The sequence below is a fragment of the Hyperolius riggenbachi genome, chromosome 10, assembly GCF_040937935.1.
Source record: "Hyperolius riggenbachi isolate aHypRig1 chromosome 10, aHypRig1.pri, whole genome shotgun sequence".
Taxonomy (NCBI): domain Eukaryota; kingdom Metazoa; phylum Chordata; class Amphibia; order Anura; family Hyperoliidae; genus Hyperolius; species Hyperolius riggenbachi.
In genome coordinates, this window is record NC_090655.1 from 223,903,554 (window position 1) to 223,920,668 (window position 17,115).

Genomic DNA, 17,115 nt, shown 5'->3' on the forward strand with positions numbered 1-17,115 from the left:
TACTTGTCACTAGGGGCAGAGTGAGAAAATTACGGAGGACTTCTGCTTTCAGTTTCTATATCTTCTGCTAGCAGAGAGACATCAAGGCATTCCAAGAATGTAAAGCAAAATGAGTTCTGCCTGCTGAGGTCAAAATCAGTGCATTTATCTCAAACTAGATAATCCCTTTGAAGCTGCTAATGGGGTAATGAATCTGAGTGGAAATGTTTTGTGACATCACTGTTGTTTCAACAGAGTTTTGGACCCGTGAAGTTTGGTGACCTCGTAACAATCAAAATCCCTCTTCCTCATTGCGTGGTGCCTGAGAGCAACATTGAGAGGAAGCTTCTGGAAGCCAGCAACAAGATCACTGAGCTGCTGATGGGAAAGGTGAGCAGTGCTAGGAATTATGGGATGTTATCCAGTAACAGGAAGGTGTCTGGATGGTGACTTTGTCATTGGCCTCAATTCACTAAGCTTATCTCCTGTTTTTAAAATTTTTTTTAGAGTTATAACCATGGTGATAAGGCATGTAGGATTCAGGAAACCTTTTACCTCAGGCAAACCTAAAGTTAACTCTTCTGTCTTTAAAGAGGAGCTGTTAGGTATAAGGTCTCAGAGAAAATAAATACATATATCAGTAGCTAAATATTGGCTGTACTTAATTACATATGCATTTCACTGTCCACGTTTGGATTTCACAGAATTTGTATATAGTATGTGCAGAGATAGATGCTCCTGACAGCTCATGGTAGGCTCCATGTTTTTCTGTCAAATGTGTCGTCATGTCCTGCCTGCTTCCTGATCACAGAAAAGCTGGTACTGAATAACACAGTGTGCAGTGAATATTAATGAGCCATGTGGCTAGGAACAATAGCTGACTCCTGCAGTGTACTCTGCCCGGAGATTTATCAGTGCTACGCGCTGGACTGATTACAAGCTGCTGTAACGTCTCATTAGCAGCCGAGGGGAGGGCCCCAGAATGCTTTGCAGTATAGTATGCGGCTTGCGTCCTCTTGGGTCTAATTAGCTTTTCTGATAAGCACACATCAAAGGTAAGAGAGATTTTTTATCTTCACTAATGGCTTTCTGGCTTCCTTCTAAACTGTTTAACACAGGAGAATAGAGGTTTAAATTAGCTTCTGCAGCCTGACAGTTACTCTTTAAGTTAACTCTTCAATCCTTAAAATAACTCCAGAATTCTAAAGTTAAAGACAGGCTGTTAATTAACTGTGTGTGAAAATAACTACAGAGGAGGTAACTTTATGCCTAGTACACACCATACAATTAGATTTTCTGTAATGCTGGGCATAGACGGTGAGTTTCTTCCTTATTAATTGAGCCGCTGATGGCTCGATTGATAATATCCGACAGGTCCAATGATCCGCCGGATAGATTCCCCGCTCGATCCCCGCGGGCGGACAATAGCGGGGAATCGAGCGGCTGATACGGGATGCCCGCGGGACAAGCAAGAATCAATCTGCACGCACGTGCGGACGAGCGGGGACGCGCCGGCAGATCCGGCGCATAAAACTCACCGTCTATGCCCAGCATAATGCTGGCTACACACGGTGCGTTCCCGCACTCCATGCGCCGCTCGATTCCTGTCGATTCGTTTATTTCCGACATGTCTGATTCACATTTCGATGGATCGTTAGGTCGATTTGCCATACTTAACATGGCAATCGACCTAAAAATCATCGAAATGCGCTCGAAAATGCTTGGAAATAAACGAATCGACGGGAATCGAGCGCCGCATTCGATGCGGGAACGCACCGTGTGTAGCCAGCATTAGATTTACCTGCCAGATAGATAATTTCCAACATGTTGGAAGTTATCTATCTAACCATCTATCTGCCTAGCAATTAGTGATTGTTCTACTCAGCAGGAGATAACCAGAAGACAATGCACCAGAGATAGTGACCAGTCTCTACAGAAAATAATCTAATGCAGAAAATCTAACAGAAAAATCTTATGCTAGGCATACACAGCAGTGTACTTTCTTATCAATCAGCTCGATTGATAATTTCCGACATGTCCGATCATGCGGGGGATCGATTCCCGGCTCTATCCCCGTGGGCGGACAATAGGCTAAAACGAAGTGCTGATAAGCACTGAGAAGAAAGTGCCCGCGGCGACGAGCAGGAATTGATGCGCACGCGGACGAGCGGTGACGCGCCGGCATTGAGCCGATGGCTCGATACCGGCGCACTATCTGCTAGATAGTATGCTGTGTTTGCCCAGCATTACAGAAAATTGTATGGTGTGTACTAGGCATAAGGAATGAAGAGATAAGATAACTCTCTCACTGTGTGGTGGTAAGTTTTCTCTTGCCTTATTATCTCCAGCATGATCTTAGTGAATTGAGGCCATTGTGTGTGTGTGTGTGTCAGGTTCCTGTAAGGTGTCAGGATATAACTCTCAGTTTTTCCAAGGATGACTGGGAGTATTTAGAAGAACACGAAGATTACAAAGATGCCCTTCTGGAAGATCAGCCACCTGTCTCATCGCCAGGTAAGAGGAGACGTTTATCTTTCATAATGTTGAGAGCAGTATGGAGGAGCCACCACTTTTCATTAAAGATATTTAACCACTTAAAGCGGACCCAAACCAAACATTTTTTTTTATTACAAATATTTAGTTGCACCACTCTGACACATACAAAGATAAATAAACACTCCTATAAGCCTATGATCATTTCAGTGCATGCTTTTCACCCTTCTCTTTCCATAACTAGGGTTATACTGGGGGCAACCATTAGCAATTCCTCCATTGCCAGACACCATCTACTCCTCCAGTTTGCTGGATTTTGTCCCGGCAGCTTGAAAGGAAGGGAGGGGTTCCTCCAATAAATGTAAGATATTTTATATTTGTCATCATGCAGCTGAAAAAAGGCTGCTATTTATTATTATAATTTAGAAAATAGATTTTATTTCTGAAATCTTGTATTTTTAATTTGGGTCCACTTTGATGACAAGCTGACTTATAAAAACGTCCTGCTAGAGCCTCTTAATGGCTCCAGGTCGTTTTTATAAGTTAGACAGTGCTGCTGCAGCTGTGCACGTGCACATTCCCGCGCGTGCATTCCCATGCACGTGCAATACCGTGCGAGTGCACGTGAAAATAGTGGGGAAAAAACCCCACCAAAGAAAAAATACACCTTTATTTCCAAATACTATATTGTCACCATACTTTGTACTAGGGACATCATTAAAATCGTGTGATAACCAGGACAAATAGGCAGATAAAATGTGTGTGTTTTATGCACAGCAGCAGTGTTTATATTAAAACTATAGGGGATGAAATTGGAGAAATTTTTTATTTTTTCCTTGTTTTTCCCTTTAAAATGCATAGAAAATAAGTAATTACTGAAAACAAATATTAACCCCAAAAAGCCCAACTGGTGGTGAAAAAAACAAGATTTAGATCATTTCCTTGGGATTAGTAGTGATTAAGCTATTGGCAAATGAAAGGGATGAGCACTGAAAGGTGAAAATCGCTCTTGTCCGTTAGGGTAAAAGCCGCGTTGGGGTGAAGTGGTTAATATGTGTTTTGTTTGTTTTGTTTTTTCCTACAGATGGATCCAGTAACATAAATCCTCCAGATACATGCTCCAGTCCTCTGTATCTGGGCTGTACACAGGAAGGTTCCAAGATCACACTTCAGGATCAGGTAAGGGAAGCTGATGGACTCACCGGCCCCAAAGTAAGGCCTGGTGAACACCAGAGGAGTTTTTCTGAGCGTTTTGAGTTTTTGAAACCTCTTGCTAATGTTATCCTATGTATCTGTGCACACTGGAGTGATGAGGTTTTGTAAAAAAAAAACCCCCATAGCATTACATTGGGAAGAGCTTTTGAAACCTCTAGCGTTTGGGGAGCTTTTCTGGTGTGTCTCAGCCCTAACTCCATGTTGTGTGATATGTAGAGAAGTCATGTGACTTCACTACATATCACAGCCTAGCCTAGAGCCTATATACAGGGTATTCTGCCGTTATCTGATCAGCTCTAAAGAGGAACTTTAACCAAGGATTGAACTTCATTCCATTCAGTAACTGATACCCCCTTTCCCAAGAGAAATCGTTGCCTTTTCTCGTATAGATCATCAGGGACGTCTTTATGGCTGATATTGTGGTGAAACTCCCCCCAAAGTGTGATGTCACGACCATGGTCCTGACAGTTTGCTGTCTGTGAACCTTGCTGGGTTGTGGGAAATAACTGCTGTTTCCAACTGCCAAGCAATTATCTCCCTCTGTGCTTAGGACTCTTAGTAAACAAACATACAGTGGAGGAAATAATTATTTGACCCCTCACTGATTTTGTAAGTTTGTCCAATGACAAAGAAATGAAAAGTCTCAGAACAGTATCATTTCAATGGTAGGTTTATTTTAACAGTGGCACATAGCACATCAAAAGGAAAATCGAAAAAATAACCTTAAATAAAAGATAGCAACTGATTTGAATTTCATTGAGTGAAATAAGTTTTTGAACCCCTACCAACCATTAAGAGTTCTGGCTCCCACAGAGTGGTTAGACACTTCTACTCAATTAGTCACCCTCATTAAGGACACCTGTCTTAACTAGTCACCTGTATAAAAGACACCTGTCCACAGAATCAATCAATCAAGCAGACTCCAAACTCTCCAACATGGGAAAGACCAAAGGGCTGTCCAAGGATGTCAGAGACAAAATTGTAGATCTGCACAAGGCTGGAATGGGCTACAAAACCATTAGCAAGAAGCTGGGAGAGAAGGTGACAACTGTTGGTGCGATTGTTCGAAAATGGAAGGAGCACAAAATGACCATCAATCGACCTCGCTCTGGGGCTCCACGCAAGATCTCACCTCGTGGGGTGTCAATGGTTCTGAGAAAGGTAAAAAAGCATCCTAGAACTACACGGGAGGAGTTAGTGAATGACCTCAAATTAGCAGGGACCACAGTCACCAAGAAAACCATTGGAAACACATTACACCACAATGGATTAAAATCCTGCAGGGCTCGCAAGGTCCCCCTGCTCAAGAAGGCACATGTGCAGGCCCGTCTGAAGTTTGCCAATGAACACCTGAATGATTCTGTGAGTGACTGGGAGAAGGTGCTGTGGTCTGATGAGACCAAAATAGAGCTCTTTGGCATTAACTCAACTCGCTGTGTTTGGAGGAAGGAAAATGCTGCCTATGACCCCCAAAACACCGTCCCCACCGTCAAGCATGGGGGTGGAAACATTTTGCTTTGGGGGTGTTTTTCTGCTAAGGGCACAGGACAACTTAATCGCATTAACGGGAAAATGGACGTAGCCATGTATCGTGAAATCCTGAACGACAACCTCCTTCCCTCTGCCAGGAAACTGAAAATGGGTCATGGATGGGTGTTCCAGCACGACAATGACCCAAAACATACAGCAAAGGCAACAAAGGAGTGGCTCAAGAAGAAGCACATTAAGATCATGGAGTGGCCTAGTCAGTCTCCGGACCTTAATCCAATAGAAAACCTATGGAGGGAGCTCAAGCTCAGAGTTGCACAGAGACAGCTTCGAAACCTTAGGGATTTAGAGATGATCTGCAAAGAGGAGTGGACCAACATTCCTCCTAAAATGTGTGCAAACTTGGTCATCAATTACAAGAAACGTTTGACCTATGTGCTTGCAAACAAGGGTTTTTCCACTAAGTATTAAGTTTTTTATTGTTAGAGGGTTCAAAAACTTATTTCACTCAATGAAATGCAAATCAGTTGCTATCTTTTATTTAAGGTTATTTTTTCGATTTTCCTTTTGATGTGCTATCTGCCACTGTTAAAATAAACCTACCATTGAAATGATACTGTTCTGAGACTTTTCATTTCTTTGTCATTGGACAAACTTACAAAATCAGTGAGGGGTCAAATAATTATTTCCTCCACTGTATCTGCACAGATCACCTGGCAGAACTAAAGATGTCACCACCAGTGATACATTTCAGAATGTAGATCAGGGAGAGGAAAGATATTGCAATGGATAAACACAGACTAAATAATATATAAATGAATACTGAAAATAAATAAGCATTTTTATTCTTTATTTTCAATACAGTTCCTCTTCAAAGAGAACCCAAGGGGTATGCTAACAAAAAAGATGAATACTGTACTTACCTACGAAGAGGGAAGCCTCAGGCTCCTCCTCTAAAGGCTTCCAGTGTCCTCCTTGACAGCGCTGCCGCCGCACAGACCCCTCTGGAAATTTGCAACATGCACCCCTTTGTGCACGAGTGTGGCCGTACCTGCACAGTAGCACAGAGCGGCTCGTGGATAAGCGGCTCTGACTTCCTGCGGAGGAGCAGGCATACTTACGCAGGTGCAGTACAGGCGTGCTCGCGCAGGTGCAGTACAGGCGTGCTCGCGCAGGTGCAGTACAGGCGTGCTCGCGCAGGTGCAGTACAGGCGTGCTCGCGCAGGTGCAGTACAGGCGTGCTCACACACAGCAGGGAAAGTGGACACAATAACATATCCCACAAGCTCTCGTCAGATATGTTCCAGGGCTCCACCCACGGCAACAGTAGGGGGTTGCGAGGAGGGCACAGGATTTATCCTTTTTGTGTTAGCATCTGCCTCGGGTACACTTTACCCTCCAAGTGGCAGATCTCTGCATCTTGCCTGGAATTACAACTGTGTATTATACCATACATCTTTATTACACCAGCAGCATGGGTTACTTCTATAAATAAGGCTTTGTTGTGCCCCATTGAGGTTTCACAATACTGTAGGCTTACCCAATTACTAACTTCCTCCCTGTGTGATCACTGTCACCAGTTGGTGGGAGAAGGCCTGGTGGAGGCGTGACAGGTACAGGAATGGGCGTGGCTGGGTTCTGAACCAAAAAGAAACCCCAACCCCAGTACTCATTTGACTGAACCTTGTTTGAGCAGCCTGCACTGCAGAGGTTGTAAGGCTGAATACTTTGGAACCTAAAGACTGGTACACACACATTCAATCATGATTGGTCAATTTCACCACCTCCATGTAGTATTAAGGCCAACAGATATTGAATACTATGAACAGATTGTGTAGGTAAGCTTTCATACTACAAGTAGTAATACTGAATAATCGAAACTGGATGTGTGTACCAGGCTTAAAAGGATCTGAGCATTAAATTATAAACAATTTTTTAAAAATACCCTCCCCTAAGAGAGCTTTGTGAATTGTGCGGCCTTTAGTGTTGGAGCAGGCATTTTATATGACACGCCCAGGGACATACGAATAACCAGCGGGAACCTGCGGATTCTTCAGCAAGGGACAGAGAAGATGGACAAGGAGGGCTACAGAGCTGCCCCCTAGGTAAGTAAATGTATGCCTGCTCCACCACTAGAGGCCGCACGATCAAAAAACCTCCTGTAGGGGAAGGTTCGTTAAAAAAAAACATAATTTTTGTTCAGACTTCTTTAAAGGGGGCATAAACACATCCAGTTTTCATCAGCCCATGAACAGATTGTGTAAATAGGTTTCAAACTGCATGAAAGTTGTTAACTTGGGCGTGTGTGTATGTAGGCACCTTTAAGGTGGCCATGTATCAGGCAACTTGGCGGCCAATTGACCATCTGATTCGATTATTATAATCGGAATCGGATGAAATCTGTGCCGCCAAATGCATGCCCGACCAACAATGCGACCAATTTCGGGCAGATATTGGCCGCATTAATCTGTCAGGTATGCTGCAAGATGTAGGGCCGACTTGCTCAATCGGGTGCACGGCTGTAACAGCGAGCGATATTGGGAGGAATGCTACAAAACCCCTGACACTGTCCGCCCTAATGTTTAATGTACCCCCTGGTGCCCATTGCACTCTATACGTTACCTGTCCGCGGCGCTGTCCTTTGTCCATACACGTGACCCAAGTGGTTGCCTAGTAAGGACGCATGCATGTGTGACATCACTTGTGCCCACGTTACTAGGCAACCAAGTGGGTCACGTGGATGGATGGCAGAGGTAGCCCGGAGCAAGTGGAGGACAAGCGGAGGCCGCGCACAGCGTCAAGACGGTGGATGCAGCGATTTCAGCATAAAATTGATCAGGAATCAGCCTGTGGTGTATTGGCAGCTGACAGATCTCTCTAATCAGATTCAAACAGAGAGAAATGTGTCTCTTAGTCGAATCTGCCTATCATCGCCTGATGTATGGCTGCCTTTACTCTTCAGATTTAAAAGCAATGATTCATTACTGTGTCACTAACAGTTTTCTGTTTTTATTTTTGTTGTTTTGTTTTTTTAAGCCGGATGACCAGATTATTATTAAGGTTGAAGTTAAAGAAGAAGCAGAAGAGATGTATATTGCTGGTACGGAGTCACACAAAGAGATGGAGAAGATCTCTCCAAAGAACAGCCCAGGTCAGTGATAAAACTGATAAAAAGATAACTCAGTAGTTGGGAGTATCTGGATAGTTCAGAGGCTCCCGGATCCTCCTGTAGCTCCCCGTTCCAGCACAGGGTCCAGCTTAACCTATTCAATAAAAGCTGGTTGTGCAGTTTTCTTGTGGTCATGCTTCCGCCGTGTATGAGGGCATCTGGACTGGGCATGCGTGAGTTAGATCAACACATGCCCAGTAGAAGGAAGTGCTCTTGCACAGATGAATAAAGGAGTTCTCAACCATCTTTATTCTACTGGGCATGAGCAGCTTTACTTGCACATGCCCAGTTCAGATCCGCTCGTACACAGCTGCTAGCTTTGCCAGAAGAGGGACTCTACACTGTGGAATGGTGGGCTCAACGAGGATTGGGGAGCCCCCGAAAACGCCATTTCAGCGGAACCAGTACTCATAGACTTCCTGTCTCATCAGGCATTTAAAATGTTGAATTATAAAAAATACAAAAAAAAAAAAAACCCATGTCAGGCCTGATATAAGTTCATACATTTAATTTAATTAGTGGCCCAGGTATGCTTTATGTGGTTAATGGCTGGAAATCCACTTTAACCAGCTGACTCAATACTGCATACGTGCTTCAATGGGCTTCCCTGCCGTTATGGAGAAATCTGGGAACCACCGTATTTATTTGGTCAGAGTGGAATGCAAGTTGCAGTTAGACCATTACTTCCTTTACGTTATGTAAGTTTTATATCTTGGCTCTACCCCCTTGTGTTCACATGGCTGCAGAAGTACCTGATCCAGGACTGTTGGTCTGCCTTGCTGCCTCCCCTTGTACCTGCGAGACCACCCCTGGTGCAGTGAGAGAGGGAAAATACCCTGGCAGTCTAGGCCATTCCCCAGTCATACATGTACACAAGGAAGCAGTCTGGACAGGAAGGGGTGTGGTGAAATCCCTGAGGAGGTGAGCAGAAGGAAAACCCCAGGAAGGCTGCTACAAGGCTACTTTATCGTTAGGACATTTTTCGCTGATATATAATGATAAAGGGGAAATTCTCCTAACATGCTAATTAGCTTTACATGGGAGTCATAAGTTGAGGCTAGCAAATCAATGAATAATAAACACAGGTGCTGGTTAAATGGATCAGTTTGGATTTTGCCTCCAGGTAGAATTTAACTTATTTTTAGATTAAAGGACATCTGCAACTTAAAGCAGATCAGGCCTGAACTCACAACTTCCTCTCTGCTCTAAAAGATATGCACCAGCATAATAACATTTGAAGACATTTATTTGTTGCTGATACAAATCGTGCAATAAATCCGCAGTGTGTCTACTTCTTGCTTTCATGGAAGCAGACATAGGGTTAACATCCTGTGTTTACCAATTAACTCTGCCATGGCAGTCAGTTGACACTGCTGAGAGATCAAATTACAACTTGTGCTTAGTCACAGATAAGAAGGATTAGACAGGCTAAACTCTCTAAATATACACATGGTGCATTTCTCTATGTTGTCCTTCTGTCCTGCCCAAGAGTTCAGAACCACTTTAACATATACATATGAATAAATAAATGTATGTGTTCAGTGTGACCCCCTGACCTTATTAAAGGGTACCTAAACTGAGAAGGATATGGATTTTCCCTTTTAAAATAATACCAGTTTCCTGACTCGCCTGCTGATTCTGTCTCTAATACTTTTAGCCACAGCCCCTCAACAAGCATGCAGATCAGGTGCTCCTCTGACTGAAGCCAGACTGGATTAGCTGCATGCTTGTTTTAGGTATGTGATTCAGTTATTACTGCAGCCAAGGAGATCAGCAAAGCTGCCAGGCAACTGGTATTGTTCAACAGGAAACATCCATATCACTCTTATTTTAGGTTCCGTTTTGCCGTGCCCTGCCACCGTTTACATTTTTTTTTTTATTATTTATAAATCTTTTTTTTTATATGGCCGCAACATTGAAACTACTTTCTGATTTATAAATGTAAAAAAACCCCATGAAAACGGTGCCAGGTAGAGGCAAAACTCACATCAATAAGATCAGGGGGTCACACTAAACATATACATGTTTATCCATATGTAGTGTGGCTTTGTCGCGGCTCGCTCTCTGCACTATGAGCCAGGACAGCCACACAGTGGAGCTCAAGGAGGGGCCGGCGTTAAACAGAAGAGGGTGGAGATGGACGGGCCCGAGTGACAGTCAGCAGTTTCATTATATTCTACTACAATGTCTAAGATTTTAACGGTCGGCATACAGGCTGCACCTTACACTGACCCTGCAGACAGGTATGCCAGCCTTCAAGGCTCATACCACTGTGGGCAGTGTAGATTTCACAATTCAATTACAAGTATCCTTTAATGGATTTAACCACACTTAGTAATACTGAAAGTGCACCTCGGAACTGTTAAGACAACAGGAATGTATGAATAGATTGGTTGTAACAAAGATAAAATCCCATCTTGCCATTTATGGACCTTATATGGCAGTGACCTTACCAGAGGCAAATCCTTCCATGCAGCCAGCAGATTGCAGGGAGGAGGATTCTGTTCCAAGGCCTGAGGAACTAATAGCTGGGGTCTGGCGGAAAGGCTAGCGTGCTCCTGGGACAAATTGAGAAGTAGCTTTCTAACGATTGTTTCCTTAGTCCTCCACACGGTATAATTGTACCTGCACACAAGGGTGTGGAACAGAACAAAAAACGCTTCCGCTGGTAACACCCTGGTTTCGTTCATGAAACTGCAGAAAACAAACCACTGACTTTTATGTTTCTGTTTGATTAATGGTGGCCATTAACGATCCAATTTCTAGTGAAAATCATTGTATCAATCAAATAATTCTGATCGAAAGTGAATTATCGTAGTACATCGTTCACTACACCATCAATGAATCAATCTTTGCATACTATCTATCAAAACCGACAAGAAAATCCAAATTTTGGTTAGACGAAAATCCAATTGGATTTATAATCATCCGTAATCCATTGTGCCCATCAATGGAGATTATTTACAAACAATCAGATCACATCCAATGAGAATTATCTGATCGCTCAAACAATTTTTTGCTAGAAATTGAATCGTTAGTGGCCACCTTTAAATTGTAAAATCATACAGACGGCACACGAATGAGCTAGATAGTAAGGCTTCAAAGTTCTGTACCAGGTGGTATGTGGGATTTTGCTGTAACCAAAAGGAAAATGGTCCAACTCTTCTGAAGAGCTGCGTAGTGCAATACTCACTGGAAGGGGGGGGGGGGGGGGACTAATAATCTTGGAAGCGTGTCACTAGTATGGTTGAGGTGACCCAGCGGGAAACCACATAGTGGTTGCTGGTTCAGCAGTTCTCCAATAACAGCTGTTGAGGGTGCTCTTATTGGAGAACTGTTAAAACAGCAACCAATCACAATAGCAGAATTTTCCATTGAGATTTCCCGCTGGGTCACCTCAACCACTCTCCCAGTTAGAGGTTTGCTGATGTTCTTTTGTTGTTGTTCTACTTGTAATTATGTACCCTATTCCCAACAGGTGAAGAGGACCAGCAGAAAAAAAGCTGGAAGACCTCAGAAACTAGTCTGGTTTTGGCCCAGGATTGTAAAAAAGAAGACTACAGCATTGGAGAAGATTCATCACATGGAAACATCTCCACCCCAGACAGCCTCGCAGGAACTCACACCACAGAGGGTGAGTCAACCAACGCTAACCCTGATCAGCTTAATCCAGAAACATCGAATGACCCTCTGCTGATCTGTCCCGAATGCGGATTGTCGTTTTTAAAGAAACCAGACCTACTGGCTCATCAAAAAGCACACACAGGCGAGATTCCATTCTCCTGTCCACTGTGCGGAAAGTGTTTTGTGGTCAAGACCTCCCTCAACCGTCATCTTAGAAGTCATTCGGTAGAGAAACCTTTCAAGTGCTCTGAATGTGAGAAGAGTTACCACACGAGCATGGAACTTATTAGACATCAGAAACTTCATACGGGCGAAAAGCCATTCGAATGTAAGGAGTGCGGGAGACTTTTTGTGTTTCGAGACTCTCTCAGAAACCATCAGAGGGCCCACCACACTGGAGAGGGAACAATTCCCTGTCCAGAGTGTGGGAAGCTTTTCACCTGCCAGTCACGGATCACAGCCCACATGCGAACTCACAGCGCAGAGAAGCCTTTCCCCTGCTCCGAATGTGGGGATCGTTTTAAGTTCATAGCACAGCTGAATCGGCACCATAAAGATGCTCATGGGAAAGCTCGCGCCATCAGTGAGAAGCCTTTTACCTGCACAGAGTGTGGGCAGAGCTTTATGTGGAAAAAAAACCTTGAGAAACACTGGAAGATCCACGACGGAGACAAGACATTTGCCTGTTCAGAGTGCGGAGAGCTTTTCATGTGCAGAGCAAAGCTCCATGAACACGAGAGCGTACACACGGATGAGAAACCACACCTGTGTTCAGAGTGTGGCCAGTGCTTTTCTTCTTGGCTGAAGTTCCAAGAACATGAGAGAGTCCACACAGGTGAGACCTTGATCTTAACTGTGGAAAGCATAAGCCCTCCAGTGGATGAAAAGCCATTCCCATGCATGGAGTGCGAGAAATGCTTTGCCGACCCAACGAGCCTCAACAGACACCAGAGGTATCACAAGAACATAAAGCCTTATTCTTGTTCGGAGTGCTCCGAGTGTTTCTCCTCTTGGACAAAATTCCAGGAACATGAGAAAGTGCATGCGTATTTGATTACTGGCCCAGAAAGTGAATCCCGCTCAGATGGAAAGCCCTTCCCGTGCAATGAGTGCGAGAAATGCTTCTTCAGCTACTCAAATCTTGTCGCCCATCAGAAGATTCACATGGCTGCCAAGCCACATTCATGTCGAGAGTGCAAGGTTCGCTTCAGACTAATAACAGAACTTGAAGAGCATCGGAGAACTCATGCTGTTAAACTGGATTAGGAAACTCTTGTGACATTTTCATCTGGGATTTTTTTAGGTCCAGACTCCAGCCGTAACTGTACTCTATGATGTGCAAACTGCGGAAGCCACCTGCCTGCCCAGGGGTTGGTACTGTGCTCTGGTTTACTGTTGTGCCAAATTAGGGTTGGTTGTATCAGCTAGTAAGTTCACACTAAAGCTAGTCATACGCTGTACAATAGAGCACATGTTAGATTCAATATAAACATGGCATCTAATGGAAATCTATTACAAAGTAGGGCATTTCTGATCAACATTTGGTCAAAATATCAATCCAACATTTTTGAGAACATGAACAAGATGCCAGCTAGAGCACAGGCAAATGATGGTCTTATATTTTAATATGTACTACATTGGGCAACACAATTGGCATAAGACAAAGAGGCCTATGTGCAATTCACTTTTTCTCCTTAGTTTTCTCCTAGGTGATATTTTCACAACTTGTCATAAAATGCTTTTTAAGTTACTAGCAACCAAGAAAATACTCAAAATAAATTTGATAGTACATTTCACCACCTTTTGGGGCAGTTTTTAACTGTAAAATACTGAAAAGTTCGTTTAAAGAGAAGATGAAAATTATCTCCTAGGAGATTACTCAGGTAAAAAAAGTGAATTGCATATGGCTCAGAGTTCTTCTAAAATCTTGTCTTAATATCTACTGCTGCAAGGTGGTAAAACAGGGAACCGTTTGATATTGGGTAGGAGGTGATAATTTACCTGATCTAACAAAAATTGACTAGTTTATGCCAGGCTCTACAAGAAACCTGACTCGACAACTGTTCAACAAACGCAAGCAATATAACCAGACACTATAACAATATGGAACAGAAATAGTTCATTATATCAGCTCTGTGGTCTTCTGCTACGTATTCCATCAGTTGCAGTATTATTGTTAGTGCTCCTACAGTTCATAGTTAAACAAGACTACAGCTAAGGGAAAAGAACTCTGTTTATGCAAACAGATTTGTTTTGATAGCTCTGTATGTCTTTCATTAATGGAAAGAGCTGGAAAATGAAGCTTGAAGATTGAGAGGGGTTGGAGTCAATCTTACTGGTTCTGCAGTGGGACGGCACCTTCAGCAGAGTCCTGATACCTACCATTTCCCACAGGGAGGTTTTCATGACTAGTACATCCCAAAGAGATTTGGGATGCAGGATAGCACGACTAGCACTTCCCACAGAGGTCCAAGATACAGCATGGCATCACTAGCACTTCTTAAATAGGGTTTAAATGGCATAACTCATACTTCCCGCAGAGAGTTGAGATGTAGTATGCCATCACTATTACTTCCTGCACAAATGTATGAGATGGCATCACTAGCACTTCCTGCACAGAGTTGGCATGTAGAATGGCATCACTAGCACTTCCTGCACAGAGTTGGGATGTATGATGGCATCACTAGCACTTCCTGCACAGAGTAGGGATGTAGGATGGCATCACTAGCACTTCCTGCACAGAGTTGGGATGTAGACTGGCATCACTAGCACTTCCTGCACAGAGTTGGCATGTAGAATTGCATCACTAGCACTTCCTGCACAGAGTTGGGATGTAGGATGGCATCACTAGCACTTCCTGCACAGAGTAGGGATGTAGGATGGCATCACTAGCACTTTGTGCACAGAGTTAGGATGTAGACTGGCACCACTAGCACTTCCTGGACAGAGTTGGGATGTTGGATGACATCACTAGCACTTCCTGGACAGAGTTGGGATGTAGGATGGCAATACTAGCACTTCCTGGACAGAGTTGGGATGTAGGATGGCAGTACTAGCACTTCCTGCACAGAGTTGGGATGTAGGATGACATCATTGCACTTCCTGCACAGAGTTGGGATGTTGGATGACATCACTAGCACTTCCTGCATAGAGTAGGGATGTAGAATAGCATCACTAGCACTTCCTACACAAAGCTGGTATGTATGAGGGCATCACTAGCACTTCCTGCACAGAGTTGGGATGAAGGATGACATCACTAGCACTTCCTGCACAGAGTGGGGTTGTAGGATGGCATCGCTAGCACTTCCTGCACAGAGCTGGTATGTAGGATGGCAATATTAGCACTTCCTGCACAGAGTAGGGATGTGTTATGGCATCACTAGCACTTCCTGCACAGAGTTGGGATGTAGGATGGCATCACTAGCACTCCCTGCACAGAGTTGGGATGTAGGATGGCATCATTAGCACTTCCTGCACAGAGTAGGGATGTAGGATGGAATCACTAGCACTTCTTGCATAGAGTAGAGATGTAGAACAGCATCACTAGCACTTCCTGCACAGAGCTGGTATGTAGGATGGCAACATTAGCACTTCCTGCACAGAGTTGGGATGTAGGATGACATTACTAGCACTTTCTGCACAGAGTTGGGATGTAGGATGACATCACTAGCACTTCCTGCATAAAGTAGGGATGTAGAATAGCATCACTAGCACTTCCTGCACAGAGCTGGTATGTAGGATGGCATCACTAGCACTTCCTGCACAGAATAGGGAAGTGTTATGGCGTCATGAGCACTTCCTGCACAGAGTAGGGATGAGTTATGGCATCATGAGCAGTGTTCTCCCCAGAATTTTTTTCTAGCCGGGTGGCAAGAAATAGTAGCCGGGTGGCAGGAAAAAATAGCCGGGTGGGACGAGATGAGAGAATGCAGGGCCGGTGCTTCTGTGTGCAACTGTGCTTACAGAATAGGAGGAGGTGAGCCGATGACAGCCGGGTGCTCACCAAAACTAGCCGGGTGGAGCACCCGCCTAAAAGAGCCTGGGGAGAACACTGATGAGCACTTCCTGCACAGAGTAGGGATGAGTTATGGCGTCATGAGCACTTCCTGCACAGAGTAGGGATGAGTTATGGCATCATGAGCACTTCCTGCACAGAGTAGGGATGGAGGATAGCATCACCAGCACTTCCTGCACAGAGTAGGGATGTAGGATGGCATCACTAGCACTTTGTGCACAGAGTTGGGATGTTGGATGACATCACTAGCACTTCCTGCATAGAGTAGGGATGTAGAATAGCATCACTAGCACTTCCTGCACAGAGTTGGGATGTTGGATGACATCACTAGCACTTCCTGCACAGTAGGGATGTAGGATGACATCACTAGCACTTCCTGCACAGAGTAGGGATGTAGGATGGAATCACTAGCACTTCCTGCATAGAGTAAAGATGTAGAGCAGCATTACTAGCACTTCCTGCACAGAGCTGATACAGTGGAGGAAATAATTATTTGACCCCTCACTGATTTTGTAAGTTTGTCCAATGACAAAGAAATGAAAAGTCTCAGAACAGTATCATTTTGGTAGGTTTATTTTAACAGTGGCAGATAGCACATCAAAAGGAAAATCGAAAAAATATCCTTAAATAAAAGATAGCAACTGATTTGCATTTCATTGAGTGAAATAAGTTTTTGAACCCCTACCAACCATTAAGAGTTCTGGCTCCCACAGAGTGGTTAGACAATTCTACTCAATTAGTCACCCTCATTAAGGACACCTGTCCTAACTAGTCACCTGTATAAAAGACACCTGTCCACAGAATCAATCAATCAAGCAGACTCCAAACTCTCCAACATGGGAAAGACCAAAGAGCTGTCCAAGGATGTCAGAGACAAAATTGTAGACCTGCACAAGGCTGGAATGGGCTACAAAACCATTAGCAAGAAGCTGGGAGAGAAGGTGACAACTGTTGGTGCGATTGTTCGAAAATGGAAGGAGCACAAAATGACCATCAATCGACCTCGCTCTGGGGCTCCATGCAAGATCTCACCTCGTGGGGTGTCAATGGTTCTGAGAAAGGTGAAAAAGCATCCTAGAACTACACGGGAGGAGTTAGTGAATGACCTCAAATTAGCAAGGACCACAGTCAC

General features: G+C 44.0%; 1 protein-coding gene across 5 annotated transcripts in view; it reads left to right on the forward strand.

Annotated features, from left to right (window-relative positions):
• The window catches only part of LOC137534619 (oocyte zinc finger protein XlCOF6-like), a 31,275-nt gene extending 14,714 nt beyond the window's left edge, over positions 1-16,561 (forward strand). For all 5 annotated transcript variants that reach the window (XM_068256207.1, XM_068256209.1, XM_068256208.1 and 2 more), the window contains exons 3-7: positions 235-369; positions 2,415-2,493; positions 3,557-3,651; positions 8,212-8,326; positions 11,823-16,561. In XM_068256207.1, the coding sequence (XP_068112308.1) occupies positions 235-369; positions 2,415-2,493; positions 3,557-3,651; positions 8,212-8,326; positions 11,823-13,234 (1,836 nt within the window). In that variant the 3' untranslated portion in view covers positions 13,235-16,561. The remainder of the gene's footprint in view (positions 1-234; positions 370-2,414; positions 2,494-3,556; positions 3,652-8,211; positions 8,327-11,822) is intronic.
• Positions 16,562-17,115: the final 554 nt, after the last annotated feature.